This window comes from Eptatretus burgeri, chromosome 8, assembly GCF_056783735.1.
Source record: "Eptatretus burgeri isolate ZD-2024b chromosome 8, Ebu_testis_v1, whole genome shotgun sequence".
Taxonomy (NCBI): domain Eukaryota; kingdom Metazoa; phylum Chordata; class Myxini; order Myxiniformes; family Myxinidae; genus Eptatretus; species Eptatretus burgeri.
The window spans coordinates 68,970,496-68,992,995 of record NC_140968.1 but is presented as its reverse complement, the minus strand read 5'-3'; the positions used below and the strand labels follow the sequence as shown (position 1 = coordinate 68,992,995).

The following is a 22,500-nucleotide window of genomic DNA, read 5'->3' as shown; positions in this document are numbered from 1 at the left end:
AAATGGTCGCATTGGTTCTGTTCCTTCTTACACTATCTGACCATCATCGAAGAGGGAGCTGACAAATTTGCCGCTCTCGTGAATCATGTCTCGCCCAGTGTATTCAGGCTCTTCTCGGAGTGCGACACTTACGAAGCAGCGATCGACGTGCTGCAGGCGCTCTACGTGAAGCGCAAGAACGAGGTATACATACGACATCTTCTCAACACACGCAAGCAAGCAGCCGGGGAGACAATCGATCAGTTTCTGCAAGCTCTGAATCAGCTGGGAAAAGACTGCAGCTTCCGGGACGTAAGCGCCGAGGAACACCGAAAGGAAGCGACACGGGAGGCATTCATCCAAGGACTCAGATCAGCCCACATACGGCAACGCTTACTAGAGAAAGCGCAACCCACTCTTGACAAGGTAGTCGATCAGGCTCGAGCGATGGATACGGCACAGCAGCAATCTGAGTCATTTGGGACACCGATGCTGCTAATGAACGCTGCTACGATGGGAACCCAAGGAACCCCACTGGCACAGACACAGCCAGACATAGGGGATGGAGAAACACCCGAGGAGCCGGATACCCAGGCCACGTCAAACTCCTCAGCAACTGCTCCGGTTGGTAAATGCTTCTTTTGTGGGTACAAAAGGCACCCCCGTCAAAAATGCCCTGCCAGAGATGCCACATGCATGAATTGCGACAAGAAAGGGCATTATGCCAGGGTATGTAAATCTACTCTAAGGAGAAATAAACCCACTTCTGCGGCTCTCTACTCGCAAAAGAAACTAACTGCAGCCTCCCCGGGGAATCTATCCAAGGCTATCATCAACGTACGAATTAACGGGCATATGGCTGAGGCACTGATTGATACCGGTAGCTCTGAAAGTTTCGTCAACAGCTCGCTAGTGAAGGGCAGGAAATGGATAATCCACCCGACAGACAATACGGTATGCATGGCCGCCACCTCACTACAATCCCGCGTACGAGGGTACTGCAAAGTCGAATTGGACGTAAAAGGGTACACGCATCGGGATGTAAGGGTACTGGTGCTTCGTGATTTGTGCGCAGACGTAATTCTGGGTCATAATGTCCTCAAGCAGCACACGAGCGTCGAAATACCCTTTGGAGGAAGCAAACCTCGTCTAATTTTAAATGCTTTGACCACCGCGGAGGTGACGTCCCCCAGCTGTTCGCTAACCTGTCGCCGGTCTGCAAACCGATAGCGATCAAATCGCGGCGATATACCACTGCTGACATGAATTTCATCACTTCAGAAACCAAGCGATTACTGGAAGAAGGAATTATAGAACCGAGCGATTCGCCATGGCGCGCACAGGTGTTAGTAACCAGCAGTCAGAACCATAAGAAACGAATGGTTGTCGATTATTCCCAAACGGTCAATCGCTTTACCCAACTCGATGCCTACCCCCTGCCGCGCATAGACGAGATGGTCGAACGCGTGGCCAATTATAAGGTATTCAGCACCATCGACTTGCGAAGCGCCTATCACCAAATTCCCATCCGAGAGGAAGACAAACCTTACACCGCATTCCAGGCAGGGAGGCGCCTCTACCAGTTCAGGAGGATACCATTCGGTGTCACGAATGGAGTAGCTTGCTTCCAACGAGTTATGGACGACATCATCTCAGATGAAAACCTCAAAGACACTTTTGTTTACGTGGACAATGTCACAGTGTGCGGTAGGGATCAGGGGGAACATGATATGAATCTGGACAGATTCTTGAGCATTGCTAGAAAATATAATCTGACTCTCAACTATGAGAAATGCGTATTCTCGGCAAGGTCAATTGACCTTCTCGGCTACACAATAGCCGACGGCACAATTAAGCCTGATCCTGAACGATTGTGCCCGCTCCGTGAGCTACCACCACCTCAGGACCTGCAGACGATGCGCCGGGTGATCGGCATGTTTGCTTACTATGCGAGATGGATTTCGCAATACTCAGAGAAAATACATCCCCTAGTGCATTGAAAAAAACTTTCCACCAGATGCCGCTGTTGTGACAGCTTTCCACAACCTCAAAGACGATATCAGTAATTCCGTGGTTTTATCGATCGATAGCTCGGTGCCCTTTGTGGTGGAGACCGACGCTTCAGATCACGCCATAGCTGCTACGCTTAATCAGTCTGGGAGACCCGTCGCGTTCTTCTCGAGAACTCTCTCTGGAAGCGAGCAGAGACACTCAGCAATAGAGAAGGAAGCGTACGCCATCGTCGAAGCGCTGCGGAAATGGAGACATTATTTGCTGGGAAATCACTTCACGCTCGTTACGGACCAACGATCCGTGGCATTCATGTTTGATGGGAAAAATAACGGGAAAATTAAGAATGAAAAAATTATGAGATGGCGGATAGACCTAGCTTGCTATAGTTACGACATTGTTTACCGGCCCGGGAGGGAAAACCCTGCTGCAGACACCTTCTCGCGGGTCTACTGCTCGGCGGTAATCAGTCGGGCTTTGCAAGACCTCCATGTGTCTCTTTGCCACCCGGGGGTAACCAGAATGGCACATTTCGTACGCAGACAGAACCTGCCCTATTCTATTGAAGATATTAAACAAATGAATGCTTCATGCCCTGTTTGTGCTGAACTAAAACCCAAATTCTATGGTGCGGCTCCTGGCAGACTGATCAAGGCCACTTCTCCCTTCGAGAGACTAAACATTGACTTCAAAGGGCCCCTGCCGACCGAGACAGACAACAGATACATATTCACTGTTGTTGATGAGTATTCAAGGTTCCCTTTCGCGTTTCCGTGCTCGGATATGACCTCGGGCACTGTCGTGAAATGTCTGTCTGACCTCTTCGCTATGTTTGGGAAACCTTCGTACATACATTCAGACAGAGGGCCGTGTTTCATGTCGGCCGGGCTAAAACAGTTCCTATTAGAGCACGGCATAGCAACTAGTCGAACGACGGGTTACAACCCACAGGGTAATGGTCAGGTGGAACGTTATAATGGAGTTATTTGGAAAGCCGTAACTCTGGCGTTGAAATCAAGAGGACTGGGCCCCGAGCGGTGGGAGGTTACCCTTCCCGACGCTCTGAATTCCATACGCTCTCTGCTCTGCACGTCCACCAATACGACTCCTCACGACCGAATGTTTACTCACCAACGACGTTATGTTGACGGACAATCGGTGCCCGACTGGCTAACCCATCCCGGAACAGTGTTCATGAAACGCCCGGTACGACAAAGCAAGTATGAACCCATGGTGGAAGGGGTCAAGCTCATCGATACTAATCCAGAATACGCTCATGTCAGGCTCCCGGATGGCAGGGAGACCACTGTGTCGGTTCGTCATTTGGCTCCCTCAGGTACTCCCCCCCGCCGGTACACCACCATCTGGCACACCTCCCTCTGACATTCCCTCCCCAGGTGTTTCTCCCCCAGGGACTCCACCCGAGAAGGGTGACGGCGGAGCTACCGCGTTCCACCCGGGGGCGATCGGGGAGTCATCTCCGGCACGAGTCGAGGCTCACCAAAAGGATCGGAAGCCTCCCTCAAGTGAAACCGCCATCTACTCCCGGAGAGGCCGGCGAATAATACCCCCTCGCCGACTCAATCTGTAAAGGGGATTAGCGGCATCCTCGATGCTCATGCTCCTATATGCTCGTTACATAATATATCGATGCTCATTACCATGCTCCTACAACTCAAAATAATCCTCACTGCTTGGCATGTATGCTTCTGTAGTTTAGATAGTTCGCATTGCTTGAAATGTATACTCCTGTAGCGCTGAAGTAATCATGGTGCGTTAGCTGGGCCTCTAGTTACATTTTAAAGACGGGGAGAATGTGGTGAATGGAAGGTCGTGACGTGTGATCACATGATGCCCGGCTGGAGCACAGAAGAGATAAAGCTGAGGTTCGGCTCGGCCGCGGGGTTTTGTCCCTGGGGCATTGCCATTGTATGTCGCCGGCTCACTTGGTGCTCATTGAATGGTGAGAACACTGATTGATATATAATACTGATTTATTTTGCGGTGATTAGTTGCGCGTGTGTACCTTACTGCTTGTACTCCATACTGCGTTTGTATTTCCTGGTGTGCCCGTAGAAGCGGCTCCAATCAAATGGAATAAAGCCTAAACTCTGAAGGTTCTTCTCTCGCTTTCATTACAATTTAATACAGAAGTTACATTACAATTTAATACATTACACACATTTAATACAGAAGTGGATGAGATAAGTGCTACAGCTTATCCTACAATCCAGAAAAATGCAAATACAAAGATTAAGGGCTGAAAATTTTTGACAAAGAGTTTGATTATGGTGCGCATAAAATTTATCAGGCGCCTTTGTGGTCTTAAGAGTCAAAAGGGTCTTAAATGGTTTTTAGGGGGTCTAAGAGGGTATTTGGGTTGTTCAAGGTATTGGAAGTATTAAAGGGTCTTCGAGGTCATAAAGTGTCTGATGGGTCTTTGGGGTTTTACAGGCCTTCAAGGTCTAAAGGGCCTTTGGGATCTTTAAAGGCTGAGGTGATGGATGAAGATACCCTTTGGACAATCCTCGGGTCAGACTTGGTCTGTGTGCCAAATTTAGTGGTTGTCGACCCAGCGGTCCTTGCAAAAAACGCGACCATACAGACAGATGGATGAATAATTTTATTTATTCGATAGATTAACAGCCTATATAAATGTGCATGAAACAAATTGCTTTTGCAAATAACAAGAACAGTGTCATTTTATAGTACGTATTGGTCAATATTTTGTGGGTCAGCCCTTTGCATTTACGCTTAATTTACATCATTACCCTTTGAGTTAAAGGTTAAGGTCAATTAGTAGTTTGAAGAAAACAACACGTTTTTTGTCATTGCTCAATTTTGCCAATGTGGAATCTCGACAACTTGGCTTTCTAAGATGTTCTTGCATCATTAGAGTGTACCTGCACTGAAGTTGTGCACCTGATATTTGATTAGAGTTCTTGACGTACTTTTTTCAGAATGTGACCTGAATGAACAAAAAAAAAATGATCTCAACTTGAACAATGAGACACATTTTCTTAATTTATACTCTATCCCTAAATGTTGAAGTTCAAGGTCATATGGCAGTCTGAAAAAAATATAAGGCCATAATGGGATCGCGGGCACTGAGGGAGGCTTACCTTTGGCGATCACAACAGATATCTAGTTCTCTTTTGTGAGTGTACCATTTATTTTAACAAGTTTTCCTCCACCAAAAGCTTTGATACATCCCCAGTCACAGAGTATCTCCAGTATTTAACAGTAGGCTGCAAACATGACGTATTGCAACGTTCTCCAGGTCTGTGGCATACAAAATGGCATCTCCTCAATCAAAAAGGTTCAAACGTCCATTGCTCAGTCACCCAATCTTGGCGTTGCCTTGCAAATTTCAGTCTGTTCACCTTGTTCTGTGAGCTCAGCAGTGGTTTATTTGTTGCAACTCTGCCGTGGAGACCTTCTGCAATCAGCCATCTGTGCACAGTGTCAATGACATGATAATGTTCAGGCCTGCTCTCATTTTATTTGTCAACTGATGACTTGATTTTCTTATATCACACAAGATGAGCAACTTCAAGTACTTGTCTTGCCTTGGAGAGGTTCTTCTGGGTCTTCCTGGCCGTTTTTTGTCTTGCACAAAGCCAGTTTTTTTCAGGCGATGCAAAGTGGACTTCTCACCTTTGCAGAGCTTCAGATTTTCTGCTATTTCCTTCGTCATGTGCTCTTCTCACAGAGTTTGGATCTTCACATGCTGTTCTATTGAAACTGACTTCCTCGGCACCATTTTGAACCCACTCAGAGACTATTTACTGTGTGTGTGTGTGTGTGTGTGTGTGTGTGTGTGTGTGTGTGTGTGTGTGTGTGTGTGTGTGTGTGTGTGTGTGTGTGTGTGTGTGTGTGTGTGTGTGTGTGTGTGTGTGTGTGTGTGTGTATAGGGTGCTCTACATTGCTGATATATTTCTTGGTCGATTTTGTTTGTTTTTGCCTAATAATACACAGGTTTTGTGAAATTTTTGTTTATTATAGTGAAAACATGCTTCAACAAGTGATAATAAGTGATATCATGAGTCGTTTATGAAGTGCTCAGTCCAAGCATCGTGCCTCTGGATGACAGCTGCCACACGTACACTGATGTTGGCAATGACTCTGCTGAGAACTGGAGCTGGTATGCGGTTGATGTTATTTTTCCAACTTCTGCAGTGTGTGTGTGTGTGTGTGTGTGTGTGTGTGTGTGTGTGTGTGTGTGTGTGTGTGTGTGTGTGTGTGTGTGTGTGTGTGTGTGTGTGTGTGTGTGTGTGTGTGTGTGTGTGTGTGTGTGTGTGTGTGTGTGTGTGTGTGTGGGGTGCTCTACATTGCTGATATATTTCTTGGTCGATTTTGTTTGTTTTTGCCTAATAATACACAGGTTTTGTGAAATTTTTGTTTATTATAGTGAAAACTTGCTTCAACAAGTGATAATAAGTGATATCATGATATGAGTCGTTTATGAAGTGCTCGGTCCAAGCATTGTGCCTCTGGATGACAGCTGCCACACGTACACTGATGTTGGCAATGATTCTGCTGAGAACTGGAGCTGGTATGCGGTTGATGTTATTTTTCCAACTTCTGCAGTGTGTGTGTGTGTGTGTGTGTGTGTGTGTGTGTGTGTGTGTGTGTGTGTGTGTGTGTGTGTGTGTGTGTGTGTGTGTTGTTTTTGTAGACTTTAGCTTTGAGGGACCCCCAAAGGGAGTAGTAAGAAGGAAACAAATATGGGGAGAAGGGAGGCCATGGGTTGCCCATCCATCAAGAAAGGAGGTGATCACCCAGGAAATGCCATCTCAAACTCCAAAGCACTATTACATGTATGCGATGGTGCACCATCTTGCTGGAAGATTACTGTATTTATAGTGACGTCCTGCTTCCTTCTCAGTGCCAGAAGGAATCTTCTATGCGGCAAGCCCATGTAGCTACAGTGACTTCAGAAATTATTCACACCCCTCGACGTTTGGCACATTTTCTGTTGTAGCCTGAATTTAAAATTGATTAAATTTTTTAAAAATTGTCACCGATCTACACAAAATAGTCCATAATTATAAAGTGAAAACAAGTTTTGAGAAAAATTTTGCAAATTCATTAAAAATGAAACGCTGAAATGTCTTGCATCAATAAGTACTAGCCAAACCCACGCTCCATGCGAACTTTCTAAAGTGAGGGTTCGTTGGGATGTCAATATATCCAGTGTTCACAATGTGATTTATCGAATTTCTTTATATACAATGTTTCTTGTTACATTTTTTGTGTCAAATGCACCTTCTGAGGTAGTCAGCATGTGCAGAAGAGGGTTTTACATCGCAGACGCTGTTTTCTGGGAGTGGCATTACACCTCTCAGCGGTGACGGTCTGTCGACGACAGCCGAAATGACGTCAGCGAATGACCGATGACGTCATGATGTCATTACGCCTCTCAGCGGTGACGCCAAACGTCGCCATGCAAATGAATGTAAAAATTAGAAAATCGCCCAAAATTCCCAAAGCTGTCCATCTGGCGTGATCTCACATAGCCTATGCTGTACATTAGACCACAGAGCACCCGCATGCCAAAAGTGGCGACAATCCGTCTGGCAGTTTCGGAGGAGATACGTCCACAAAATATGGCTAAGCGTATTAATATAATAATTCAACCCCTTTGCTATGACACTCCAAATTGAGCTCAGGTGCATCCTTTGATAATGAATCCATGAGATGTCTCTACAACTTGAATGGAGGCCACATGTGGCCAATTCAATCGATTGGAAATGATTTAGAAAAAAACACAACTTTCTATATAAGGTCCCCAAGTTGACAGTGCATGTCAGAGCAGAAACTCTACCAGGAAGTCCAAGGAACTGTGCGTAGAACTCCGAGATAGAATTGCGAGGAGACGAAGATCTGGGGAAGGGTAGAAAACAATTTCTAGTGTTGGAAGTTTCCAAGAGCACAGTAAGCTACATGATTAGGAAATTGAAGGAATATGAAACGACCCAGACTCTTCCTAGAGCTGGCCATCCGAAGAAACTGAGCAACTGCGCAAGAAGTACCTTGGTCAGGAAGGTGACCAAGACCCCAATGAACACCCTGACAGAACTACAGTTCCTTGTCTGAGATGGTAGAACCTGCAGGAAGGACAACAATCTCTGCAGCACTTCACAAATCTAAGCTTTATGGGAGAGTGGCCAGACAGAAGCCACTCCTGAGAAAAAAGGCCCATGACAGCATGCCTGGCATTTGCAAAGTCACATGAAAGACTCTGAGAGCATGAGGCAAAATATTCTGTGGTCCAATGAGACAAAAAAATTATCTTTGGCCTGAATGCAAAGCGCTATGACTGGCAGAAACTGAGCACAGCTCATTATCCATCAAACACCATCCCTACTGTGAAGGATGGTGGTGGCATCATCATGCTATGGGGATGCTTTTCAGTGGCAGGAACTGCAAAACTTGTAAGGATAGAGGGAACAAAGAATGGAGCACAATACAGGAAAATTATTGAGGAGAACCTGCTTCAGAGTGCAAAAGACTTCAGACTGCTGCAAAGATTTACATTCCAACAGGACAATGACCCCACGCATACAGCCAAAGCAACACTGGAATGGCTTCAGAACAAGAATGTGAAAGTCATTGAGTGGCCCAGTTAAAGCTCAGACTTGAATCCCACTGAGAATCTGTGGAAAGACTTGAAGATTGCTGTTCACTGACGCTCCCCATCCAACTTGACAGAGCTTGAGCAAATCTGCAAGGAAGAATGGGAGAAAATCCCCATACCCAAGAAGACTCGAAGCTGTAATCGCTGTCAAAGGCGTTTCTACAAAGTATTGACTCAGGGGGTTAAATACTTATTGACACAAGACATTTTAGCTTTTCATTTTTAATCAACTTGTAAAAATTTCAAAAAACATGTTCTCACTGTCATTAAGGGGAATTTTGTGTGGATTGGCATCAAAAAAATAAAATATAATCTTTTTAAAATTCAAACAGTAACAACAAAACATGACAAAAGTCGAGGGTTTGAATACTTTCTGAAGGCACTGCATCTGTGTTGACTGTCACTGTTTGTTTGTTTGTTTGTCCAACTTCGTTCTCAAAGAAGAAAGGTCCGATTAAACCACTACATCCGATAGCGCATCAAACCACTACTCTACTCTTGCTGCAGAATCTGGTTGTTTCATATGTTTGTGCGGTTAGTGTTCTTCCCAAAATCGCAAGTTCTGTTCGTTCATGTGACAACTGAATCTAAAGAAGATGTTGACCCTCATCACTAAAGAAGATTTTGTCAATAAAAATCCTGGTCTTCTTGGATCTCCTGGATAATGGCAGTGAAAAAAAATTGAACCCTCGCCCCCACCTCTCCCCCCACTCCTCTTATTTATTTCAGTCTTGTGTTGCAGCAACTATCACGTACAGGATACAGTTTCAGATCGCAGTGTATAATTCTGCCAACGGTTCATGTGAGAAGTTCCCACCAGCTTTGCAAGTCGGCGTGTCAACTTTTTCAGGGAAGCCTGCAAAGCTTCTTGGTCAGGTTTTCTCACTGAAGGTTTTTGACCACTGTGTCCTATAATTTGATCTTTCACCCTTGCAGTGTCTCCAAACTCTTCAACAACAATGTTGCGGTTCTGCAAAACCACATGCCTCTAAGGCTTGGTTTTTCAAACCCGGGGGCGTGACCCCAAGTGGGGTCGCCGAGCAAATTTTGTGGGGTCGCGGGCGTCCGCTTGCAACAAAAAAAAATTGTCTATTTTCAATCGGTGTTCGCTTTTACGGGATGTAATATAAACGGTTCGTTCAAAGTATGGGAACTGGCTCAACGTGACGCTTGGAATGGGATCCAGCCGATGCGCGGGCTCGCTGAAGGGCGGTTCATTTTGGCGGGAAATTAGTGGTTTGATCCACGGCCTCTCAGACTCAGACTCTGACTCCATCATTAACGTCTATTCACGTCTCCACGTACGACTCGAGACCTTATTTGTGATGGCAGCACTGGCCACCGGCAAATCTCGAGAGCGTTCTTACCAGGATAAATTTCTGGACCTTGGATTTTACTACGTGGTGGATAAAAGTGGGGCACAGAGGCCTCAGTGTGTGATTTGTTTCAAAGTGCTTTCTACGGAGTCTATGAAACAAAATAAGTTGCAGAGGCATTTGACTACAAAAGACGCGCCTTATCAGGATAAGGAGAGAGCGTTCTTTGAGAGGAAACTTATTGCACTCAAGAATACGCGTCTTGACAGAGTAGAGAGGGTACATGCCATCAGACCAATTCTCTGGCATTAGAGGCCTCGTATCGAGTGTCGCTCCATGTTGCCAAGACTAAAAAGCCTCACTCCATTGCGGAATAACTCGTGCTGCCATGTGCAAAGGACATGGTATCTCTGATGGTTGGGGAGGAAGCGGCGAATAAACTGGCAGTTATACCCCTCTCTGACAACACCATCCAACACAGAATTGAAGATATGAGTCTGGACGTAACAGCTCAGGTCGTACAGAAGATCAAGGAATCGCCGCGGCACGCCATACAGTTGGACGAGTCCACTGATATCGCATCGTACGCGCAACTCATCATCTGGGTCCGCTTCATCAAGGCTGATAACTTTGTCGATGAGCCTCTGCTCATCAAACCATTTGAGGCCACCACCAAAGGCGAGGACATTTTTGGGAAAGTAGAGCAGTTTTATCGTGACCATGATCTGGACTTCGGAAAGTTGCTCGGTTCTACAACAGACGGCACGCCAGCAATGTTAGGAATGCATTCTGGATTCAAGGCTAAATTCCTTGAGGTGGGTCCTCAGACCTCCATGGTACACTGCATGATTCACTGAGAAGCGCTCGCCTCTTGTACTTTGCCAGAAACCTTGCAGAGCGTGCTCTCAGAAGTCGTAAAAATGGTGAATCACATCAAATCGAGCGCCCTCAACACTAGGTTATTCAGGCTATTCTGCCAGGAGATGGACACCGACCATAAAAATTTACTATTCTACACTCAAGTGAGATGGTTATCTTGATGAAGCCTTCTTCTGCGCGTTTACGAGCTCAAAGATGAACTGAAGGAGTTCCTATGCACACAATGGAAAACGGCATGGGTAGCGTTGCTCGAGTTCTTCTTCTTCTTCTTCTTCTTCTTCTTCTTCTTCTTTCGGCTGCTCCCGTTAGGAGTCGCCACAGCGGATCATCCGTTATGATCCGCATAGTAATTTGGCACATGTTTTACGCCAGATGCCCTTCCTGACGCAACCCTGGTCGCCTCTTACGACGCAAGGATATGGTACACCTATTTTAACTGGGGCATACACCGGGCCCAGTACACTGGTACTTACTTCGCCGACCCCGGAAGGATGACAGGCTGAGTCAACCTCCTGGTGTGTATTAATTCAAGCAGCCAATGGGGCTTGAACTCAGGACGTTTTGGATCCCAAGCCGCGGCCCTAAAAACTACGCCAACACCAGGCTATATATATATATATATATATATATATATATATATATATATATATATATATATATATATATATATATATATATATATATATATATATATATATATATATATATATATATCTTTGATCCTTACTCTGATTTCTACTCGAAACCCTTTCCTTTTAGCCATAATACACACCAAGCATGCAAGCACACACGCCATTCAACGGACAATTTTTAATAGGCACGCCGCGGTGCCTCCTGTGCCTCGGATTGCCTTCCTCGTTGTGCACAAGACAACCTTCCACGGGAATTTGTGCACCATTTTCCATTAAAATCTGCATGCCAATTCCCAACCAGCACTTCATCTTAATCCTCACTTCACCTCACGAATCTCACTATTTTAACCACAAACGCCTCCCGCACCCGAGAAAAATACTCCCGCAGCCCTTTGTACTTCTGCCTCACTACAATTTGCACCTCTATTTCGAGTACCGCGCGGCGTGTTCGCCATTGTTCTTGATGCCGCGCGACACTCAACCACGCTACAGATATTATATTCTCCACCACATCTCACCGGGAACGTCCCGAGTGAGCGTCCAGAATTATCACAGCCCTCATCCAGTCATCAGACCATGGCAAGACCGGAAGCAACAAGGAGGGGTCGCGTGAAGGGCCATCCAGGGATTTCGTTCGGGTCCCGAATGTGCATTGTGGCTCGTGAAGGATCCCGTGGGTTGCGGAGAAAGTGCCATTCTCGGCACAAACTACGTTCAGTGCACATTTGGGGCCAGGGTGCCAGCTCGAGGAGCATGCTCGGTATGTGAAGCAAGGAGCTCCGAAGCGTGCCGAGGCTGGAGGGCATCTGAACCAGTTTCTGGTCCTGGAGCCTGGTGGGGCATGGCTGGAGCTGCTGTGGCCCAATAAAGGAGCGGGATTTGGGCCACAGCGCGTCACTTTCCGCTCCTCGTCCCATCCTTCGCCTGGCACTCATAAACGGGAGTAGCGCAGAGCCGCTGAGAGAGCTTTCTTGAGATAGAGCATTATTTGTGTGAGGCTGCTGTCGTTCGAGAGCATACAAGTAGACTCCCTGCTGTGCTGTTGAAGTGCCACCACCCACGCAAAGTCAGACGGGTTCACCCCCGGCCACAGATGGTGGATCAGTGTGGAGCGCAAGTTGCCATGAGTCCCGGTGAACAAATAAGGAGGCGATAACGCAAAATATCACGAGGTGGGAATGCTCAGGAGGAGCGTCCCACAGAGGTACACGCTTACATATACAGATCTTTACATGGTTAGGTTAGGGATCTTCCTTCTCACACATATATTCTTCTCTCTCCCTATACACCCCTCTATTCCATCGACTGTGGACGCACAAGGAAAAAGCGTTACTGATACACAATCACATTTTCCTCTTGCACGACACTGCACCTCTCATGTCGCATACATTACACCTGCCACTCCCACACTGGAGACACCAGTATCTTTCCCACCCACCCCTCCCCCGAAGCGCCCTGGGCCGTGTTGTTCGGCCGACCACGCCAGGTATATTTTATCCTCACCTTTTTCTATCTATCTGGGCTATCAAACTTCGTGTGTGTGTGTGTGTGTGTGTGTGTGTGTGTGTGTGTGTGTGTGTGTGTGTGTGTGTGTGTGTGTGTTGGCACCTGTCTTCGATTAAGTAAGATTGTAGAAGGGCAGAAGGTAGTTGGGATAACTCTGCTCTGTGTCCGCTTTTGTAAGTTGTTGTCTTTTGCCGCACCCCACGAATTCCTTGCTATCGCCTGCTGTACATAAAATAAAACCCCATTCACTGTGCCACATACCTTTCCTCGCTTTTGTATTTAATAAATGTGTTGTATAAAAATATTCCCAGCTTGTTTATGTGTTTTCTTTCATTGGTCCAGCATGGCCTGCACCCGAGTTTAGTCGGGACATTCTTCCCCGATGATGTTTCCTAACCGGTACGTGCTTGGCAGTTCTACTCGGCAGCAACTGATCTGTTAAGGTGATCCAGTTTAAACAAGTGCGTACCGAGGGCATGTTCTCCGTAAATTAGATGACATGACCTTTAGGTAAACGGTATTAGATGGAGAACCCCTAGTCGTGTGGTCGAGTTATTGGCGTTCGCAGTCGATAAGCGACCTACCACGTCACAAAGTTATTCGTGTGCGACAGCCTGCGAATCCGGTGAGTCTGGTGGGAACCCGAGGTAGTTCTTCTCTCATGGTCTTCACCCCGACCCCGGGTCCGCAACAATACGTTTGATGGTCTTGCGTTGTGGAATTCTTGCATTTGGATAGACCCTATGAAACTGCCTTTGTGTACACACATATGATTTCATTGCAATAAATGTCTCGAAAATGAGTGTCTGCTGGGGCACAAATTGTTTGACATGGTTGAAAATTCTATCGGGGAAAAAAACCCCCAAAACCTTGTTCTTGTGACCTGAAAACAAAAAGGGTCACATTCATGAAATTATGACAGCTGCTTGAAAAGTTGCACATCATTTTGGACCACCCTGTGCATATGTATAATCTTTCAATTCACAAACGCCCTTTCACCATATCATCTTTACCAGCCAAAGTGAGTAAACTTGATTGTCACAGGCTTCACCCACTAACAAACCAGCCACATTGAGAATACTTTGGTGCTTTTCTAAATCTGCAGGCTGTTGGTCCTTGTCTTGAAACTGTTCATCTTTTGTTCAGTGCAATAACAACAGTGGTGTAGTTATCCAAACAACCAGCAAAGAAATGTTTTATGGGGGGGGGGGGGATTTGGTAGTCGAGTTTGTGTTTAAACAGAATGTCCTTCCACTTGACATGTTCTTGATTTCATAAATATATCAATAAGACATGAGCTGCAACCATGACAAAAGTAGAGTTTCCCATCGATATACAAGTAATGAAAAGAGGGCTGTCAATAAGGCCCGAAAGCATCCTATTTTGTTCAGAATAAATTCTCAGGACATTCCCAAAATCAAGCTTATAAATACGACATACAAGGGAGTCAGAGCAATTCCCCTCTTTCCACCAACCACGAAGGTCTTATGCCAGCGAATCTCTGCGAAGATGTGTATCCTTTCTACATCATTTTCAACCAGTGTAAGATGTTTTTCTCCCAGTGGTAGGCCCATTTCCTGACATCAATGAAGCAGACATCATGTTTTTGGTTCTTAAACCTTTTGAAAGAAAAAAACGTTTGGATTCCTCCTTGTATACACATTCACAGCAACCAACCACCTCAGCTATGTTTTCCATTTGTTCACAGATATCTGATTTTTTGTCTGACCACTTTTACAAAACACCTGGACATTTTAGTTGTAGCACAAACTCAGACTTGCCCATGATTCTTGTGTGAACACTAACATTACTACAGCAAATAACAGAATGAAGAACTTTATCTGTTGAGGCAATAATTTCAAAACTTTGCACAACATACATCCAGATTTTTCTGTTAATGAGCAGGGCTCTGAAAAACCAAATTAGTTATTTTAATTCAGCGTACAATGGGAAATATATGCAACTTGGACTATGGGAAACAGAAGTAAGAGCTGTGAACTGAGGGCACGGGGGTGGGTGAGGGAGGAAGTGATGTTGTGACATCAGAGAAAGTTTTCGTTTTCACTGACAACACTGCGTCCTGGTTACAACGTCCCAGGCACACCCATTTATCAGGCGCCTGCCAGAACGTAGGCACCAAAACCCCGAGAGGGTGAGTACATATGTGAAGGGGGAAGGGGGGGGGAGGGGGAGGGAAAGGAAAGAAGAAGAAGAAAAAAATATCGCACAGTCTGGTGTCATGAAAATATACATATTACCAATTTCCTTCCCCAAAACGAACAATTTTCGTTACTCAGCTACAATTTTAATATCCCCACCAATTCCACTAACCTGGATTACATGCTCAGAGCTGGCAATCTGCACTGCCTCCTGCGTATGCTCCAGTGCTGCAAATAAAGCATTGCATGCTCTGTTTGGATGAGGAGAGGGTGAAACAAAACCAAAAAAGGAAAGAAAAAAAAATAAGAAATTTAGTGGGATAAAAGGCAAAGACAAACATTTACATCCACGGAATGCATCTTCCAAAACACAAAACTTGTGTTTTACAAATCACTGTCAAGCCTTTGCATTGCCATGCCAATCCTACCTCAGCTTGAGCTGCACCCTCACCTCCCCAAAATGGAGCTGCAGCAGTTCATGGTAACAGGCTGCCACACTTGAATTCTGTGGAAACATCTGTGAGAAGATGGAAAATACAGTAGAAAAGGTGGTGAGAACAAAATATGAAAGGAATGCAGGCTCAGGAGGTGGGGTGGGTGTAAGGGGAAAGGACAGGATGATAGGAGACATTCCAGTGAAGAACGAGGAGAGACCATGGAGACGCATCAGTCTTAACCATCTCCCTCCAATGTATTACTAAAAATTCCTTTCAGAACATGTTGCTGCATTCTTTTACATTTCAAGACACATCAAGTGTGTTCCAGATTACACAAGGGTGCAATTAATTATGATATTTGTTGGGTTTAAAGCAGCAACTATGTGTGCATATGTGATCACCAAGGGATTGTAATATTAATTATTAATACTAATATTGTGATTGTAATACACTGATTAACATCTTCAACTTTTACGTTGTTTCGCAAATACGTCGTCACGTTATTAATACCACTACTTGATTTGCCTCGCCTCAACTCAACTCACACTTATTGCGCTTTGAAAGGCACACATTTTATTCTCGAGCATTATCAGAACTCTCAAGACGGATAAATAACCCATAATACATCGCTAAACCGAAAATACCAAATCGGAAGATCTCAAAATCGTTGAAAGAACGACTGCACTTTGCGTCGCACAAAAATTAATGTACTGCACTGTAGACTGGCTTAGAGGCGTCGTAAAAGTGTAACCTAAGAAGTGAAATTATGTTATTCGCCGAACGTTATTCTTAAATTTAAATGCCGTTGATGTTACCGGGTTATTGAAATACATCTGGTAATTGTTTTTATTTTATTACCTCCGTCATCGAAGGTGGATGGAGGTTATGTTTTCACCCCTGTCTGTTTGTTTGTTTGTGAACAGGATATCTCACAAAGTTGTGGACGGATTCGGACGGAATTTGGTGTAAAGCTTGGGCATGTGACAAGGACGAAATGATTAGATTTGGATGAAAATCCGAAAACAGATCTGGATCCGACAATTTTTCAAAGTGATTTTTCATCATTGAGAAATAGTGCAAAAAATGATATTTCACAGAATGTCTGAAAAAGTTGTGGACGGATTTGGACGAAACATGGTGAGCAGGTTGGGTATGTAACGAGGAAGAATCGATTAGATTTTGGTGAAGATCCGAATCCGGACCCAAGAATTTTTCAGTGATTCTTCACCATTGAGTGATCAGGCTAAAATGACATAAAGCACGATATCTCAAAAAGTTAGGGATGGATATGGACGAAATTTGGTGGATAAATTTGTTAGGTGACAAGAATAGGCCGAATAAATTTTAGTTCAGGCCGAATCCAGATCTGGCCCATCACTCTGATACAAAACGTAAACGAATAAGCTTGGCTTGGTGGAGGTATGTGTTCTACCAATTGCCCTTCTCGTTTATCCAAATGTATACTTGAGTACAACTGTCATTAATTAAAAACATTATTGATAAAAAGCAAAATATAATGCAGTATGTGAAATGGTGACGCGAAAAACGCATCCCCGGCTTTATTCCACTCATTATTTTGAGAAAAATGGCTTTGATTTACATCGTTTCTCTTTATATTTGTTGCAATTTTCAGGATCGCATCCCCAAAGTAAACTGTGGTATTACTGTATATGAGGCCCCACGAGGAGGAGTGATGTGAGTGACATTTTCAAATGATATGATGATGATAGGCTCGGATGAGAGGGTAAGGGTTAAAATAGTGCTCTATGGCATTAATTCCAAAATGGCCGATGTGTCCCTTACATCACTCCTCCTCGCGGCGCCTCATATTGTAAAGTATCTGGCCTTGGAGGTAAAAATGGGAATAATTTAGAATAATTATTTTATGGTGCATGCGAGAATATGCTTAGGACCTGGTCAGAGTGTTGAAAAAGAGACTTATGACAGGTTACAAAGGGATAAAACATGAAAAGGGTGTCAAGGGGAAGGTTTGAGATATGTGAGGAGGGAAGGTGACAGCTATCATACATAACGGCACATAATCCTATCACCTCAGGCTTATTCTAAACAGTGATGAAGGGAAAAAAAACTATCGCTCTAATATGCAAAATTACCCCAGAGAAGGTGTTCCCACAACAATATAAATATATATATATATATACATATATATATATATACATATATATATATACATACACAGGTCAGGTATGGGAGCATGTGCCAGAACAGCGCGTCACTGCGTCCACTTTCCACCGGTACTCCAGGGGCCTCCGTCTGGCCTTCCCCCAGGCAGATTCCAGGCCTATCCCCATCTCCTTGAGATGATGGTCAACCTGCTGCAACCACGAGGCATGCGGTCGGCCCATTGGCCTCCTCCACTCACGAGACTCCCTCGCTGAGAGAATCTGGTGAGCAGGATCAGCGTCAGGAAAACGAGCCACATTTCCATACAGCCGCAACTGACGCTTACGGACCATGCAGGTAACAAATCTCATCCGAGTCTCTCTCAGCAACCGCTCATTGGACACAAAATCTGACCAGCGATAGCCAAGGATTCTCCAAAGAGACCTGGTACCAAAGGAATTAAGTCTCCGTCTCAGATCCTTGGTCAGAGTCCAAGTCTCGCATCCATAGAGCAAGAATGGAAGCACCAAGAACCTGAAGACTAGGACTTTCGTCCTCCCGCACAGGTACCGGCAGCGCCACACCCCATGATCCAGTGAATCCATGACTCCCTAGGCCCGACCCAGACGTCTATTGACCTCTGACTCACAGCCAGCAGAGACATGAATATCACTGCCAAGGTAAGTGAATCTCTCCACGACCTCAACATCCTCACCACAAACAGACACAGACAAAACAGCAGCATTCAAGATGTCATTGAAAGCCTGGATCTTAGTTTTGACCCAAGAAACCCGTAATCCAAGCGGCTCTGACTCGTTCAGCACCTCGAGTGCCCCCAAAAGGATATCTAAAGTCTCCGCAAAGATGACTGCATCATCTGCGAAATCAAGGTCCGAGATCTTGACATTCCCAAACGATGCACCGTATGCTTGATCTTTCCGACATCCTCCCTAAGTCCAGTCCATACAAGTGCTGAAAAGTGTGGGGGCCAGTACACACCCCTGACGAACTCCAGTAACAACTGGAAATAAGTCAGAGATGGTACCACCACACTTCACAGCACTCTCAGTACCAGAGTAGACTTCAGACATCAGATCGATCAGTTTTGGTGGCACCCCACGAAGACCATGAATCCTCCAGAGGGCATCCCGATTCACTGAATCAAACGCTTAACAGAGATGTCAACATAGGTTGCAAGCAGCCCCTGCCGAAACTCTCGTCTGCATTCGGTGAGGACACGAAGAGCAAGGATACGGTCAATCGTTGACCTCTTTGGTGTAAAGCCTGACCGCTCTGGACGCTGGTGCTCAAGCAGATGGTGATGAACCCTATCAAGAATTATCCGAGCAAAGACCTTGCCCAGCACTGAGAGCAGCGTCACCCCTCGGTAGTTGTTGCAATCTTGGCGATCACCCTTACCTTTCCAGAGAGGGACAACAAGGCCCCTCTTCCAATCAGTTGGGATGATGCCTGTGTTCCAGGCAGAGCACAAAACTGCATGCAACGACACGAGTGCAGCATTTCCACCAGCCTTGAGAAGTTCTGCATGGATGCCAGAGATCCCTGGAGCTTTACCCTGTTTAAACCGGTTCACCGCAGCCCGTGTTTCCACAAGCGAAGGTAGACCACAATTGATTGGAGGGTCAGCAACACCATTGACGTCCAACTCAACAGCTGGTGGATCAGCCTGGTACAACCGCTCAAAGTAACCGGCCCAGCGGGCCTTCACTTCAGACTCCTCTGTTAAGAGCCTACCACTCTCTGCTCGAACTGCAGTGCTCCGAGGGATGGGCTTGGATGAACACAGTGCGCGAATTCCCCTGCAAGCGGGTCGAGAATCACCTGTCCACAGGTGATGCTCTACCCCCTCACAGATTCCTCGCACATAGGCCTCCTTGTCCACCCTTAGTGCACGTACAGTTTTACGCCTCAGCTCCCTGAACAGCTCAGCTCTGCCATTCAGCCTGGCCCTGCGACTCTGGTCAATGGTATCCAGTGTCCCTTGAGAGACAAAATTCTTCTTCACCCTCCGTTGAGTTCCAAGACATCCACCGGCAACATCAAGGACGGTGGTCTTGAAGGTAATCCATAACTCTTCAGGACCACCCAAAGCACCCAGACACCCCAAATGTCCACTCAGCCTGTTCGCAAACTCCTCAGCTACTCTCTCATCCCTGAGCTTGCCAACATCCAGCCTAGGCTGGGATGGTACCATTCTCCATGATTTAAGGTGCAGCTTTAGAGTTGCTACAAGCCGGTGGTCAGTATTGAGGAACTGAGCACTCCGGTGGACCGTGCAGTTCTGGATCATCCTCCAGTGACCATCAACGAGGACATGTTCAATCTCCTTTGCCACACTGCCAGCGTTGGAATACCAAGTCCAGCGATGAGCTTGTGGACGCTGAAACCATGAACCAGCCACCCGAAGTCCATGACTTCTTGCAAAGTCAAGGAACTTAGTGCTATTCTGATTCATAGTTCCTGACCCATGGGGACCTGACACACCTCATACCATCTGACACACCTTTCCTGACACACCTCATAACCATCCCTATCAGTTCCAGTCGATGCATTGAAATCCCCCAAGACTAGAAGTGTATCTCGTCTGGGGCACTGATCAACCACAGACTTGAGCGTGGCGTAGAATGTGTCCTTCACGGTGAGGTCACTCGCCTCAGTCGGAGCATAGACAGATACCAGGGAAATGACACCTCAGGAGTGACGAATCCTTTATCTCATAATACGCTCGTTGACCGGTGTTACCTCAATTATCAATGGGGTCAGCTTATTGGACACAGCTACAGCAACTCCTTGAGTATGGTAACCATCAGAGCGACCAGACCAATAGTAGGTGTAACCACCCACCATTATCTCGCCGCAATCCGGTCTCCGAACCTCAGAGAGTGCTGCAATACCGATGTCCAAATGCTTGAGCTCAGATGATAACAGAGACAGGTGATCATCCTCTTAGGGATAGGACATTCCAGGCACCCACCCGAAGGGACCGCCTCAGGTTAACCCAAGGAGACCGCCGACTGGTGAACGACACCTCAGTACCACTCCGACACACTCTCCCGCAATCTGATCCAGGGAGGTTACCCTGTGGTTTCCCTCCTTTCATCAAAGATTGGGGGTCCCAAAGGCTTTGCCCCAATCCCGTCATCTGGTGAGCTGCTCTGCGAAGGGAAGCTGCACAGGAGGTACTCCCACGGAGTGGGTTTTCAGATTTTTTTGCGTTTGTGTGTTTTGCGGAATGAAGGATTTTACAGTGGCCGGAGTGCAAATCCTGCCACCAACCTCCTCATAAAAAAGTAACCCAACTGCAGGAGGACGTCCGCAGACACAGTTGGGCACAAGATATGGATGGCCGTTGGCTCACAAGGAGCTCCTCCACCCTATCTGCAGTTCCTATAGAAAGTCTACACCCCTTTTTAAAATTTTCAACTTTTGCCTGGAATTAAATTACATCAAATCAGACTTTTTCCACCTTTATTTACACATCGTATCCCACAATTTACAAATGATAAAAAAATTATACAAATTTCAGAATATTAATTAAAAATACAAAACTAGAATATCTTAGTTGGATAAGTGTCCACCCCCCTGAGTTAATACTTGGTGGAAGCACCTTTGACAGCAATTACAGCTGTAAATATGTTATCAGTTTCTGATGGTGGCTTTTCTGATCAGTCTCCTCCTTGCTTGGTCATCCAGTTTGGAGGGATGACCTAATCTCGGCAGGGTCTTGGTGGTAACATATGCCTTCCACTTCTTAATGATTGTCTTGACTGTGCTCCAAGGGATATTCAAGGCCTTTGAAATATTTTTTATACGCATCCCCTGATCTGTGCCTTTCTACAACTTTATCCCGGAGGTCTTTTGAAAGCTCCTTGGTTCTGATGGTTGAGTCGTTGCTGTGAAATGCACTACCCAGCAGAGGAAACCTTCAGGAACAGGCGATTTTATTCTGAAATAAGCAGAATCACTGCTATTTAACACAGGTGGAGGCAAATTAACTTGACGTGTGATTTTGAAGGTGATTGGTTTCACCTGAGCTAATTTACAATTGGCATTAGGGGGATGAACACAAACCAACCAAGATATTCTAGTTTTGTATTTTTAATTAATTTTCTGAAATTTGTAGAATTTGTTTTTCTCTTGGAAGTTGTGGGTTACGATGTGTAAATAAAGGTGGAAAAAAGTCGGTTTTCATGTTATTTAATTCAAGGCTTCAAGGCAATAAAAGATGAAAATTTGGAAAGGGGGTGTAGACCTTTTGGAAACATTATATATATATATATATATATATATATATATATATATATATATATATATATATATACATCTTCTTCTTCTTCTTTCAGCTGCTCCCGTAAGGGGTCGCTACAGCGAATCATCCGTATGATGCGCATAGTGATTTGGCACATGTTTTACGCCGGATGCCCTTCCTGACGCAACCCTGATCGCCTCTTACGACACAGGAATACATATATATATATATATATATATATATATATATATATATATATATATATATATATATATATATATATATTGTTGCGGTATTCGCGCCCGCCGGCGTGCTGACGGCCACGTAACTCGAATCGCGGCACGTCGCCCACCGGACGGACAATCCAGTCGTGACCCTCTCGGACTAACGCCGGGAACCAGTCACGGGTGGACCTTTCGGTCTCACCGCGATCGAGCCAATCAGCCCCCGCGTGGGATAGGGTTGCTCGCCAAATTCGACCTAACTAAGTACCCACGCGGAGGGTAGACCGGGCGATCGCACCTCGCCGCAGGTCGACTTCGGACACG

General features: G+C 45.6%; 1 protein-coding gene across 4 annotated transcripts in view; it reads right to left on the bottom strand.

The window, feature by feature from the left end:
- The window catches only part of LOC147021967 (high affinity cAMP-specific and IBMX-insensitive 3',5'-cyclic phosphodiesterase 8B-like), a 207,075-nt gene that overhangs the window by 89,830 nt on the left and 94,745 nt on the right, over positions 1-22,500 (bottom strand). For all 4 annotated transcript variants that reach the window (XM_085892462.1, XM_085892460.1, XM_085892461.1 and 1 more), the window contains 2 exons: positions 15,550-15,638; positions 15,294-15,372 (listed from right to left, as the gene is read on the bottom strand). In XM_085892462.1, coding sequence (XP_085748588.1) covers positions 15,294-15,372; positions 15,550-15,638 — 168 coding nt within the window. The remainder of the gene's footprint in view (positions 1-15,293; positions 15,373-15,549; positions 15,639-22,500) is intronic.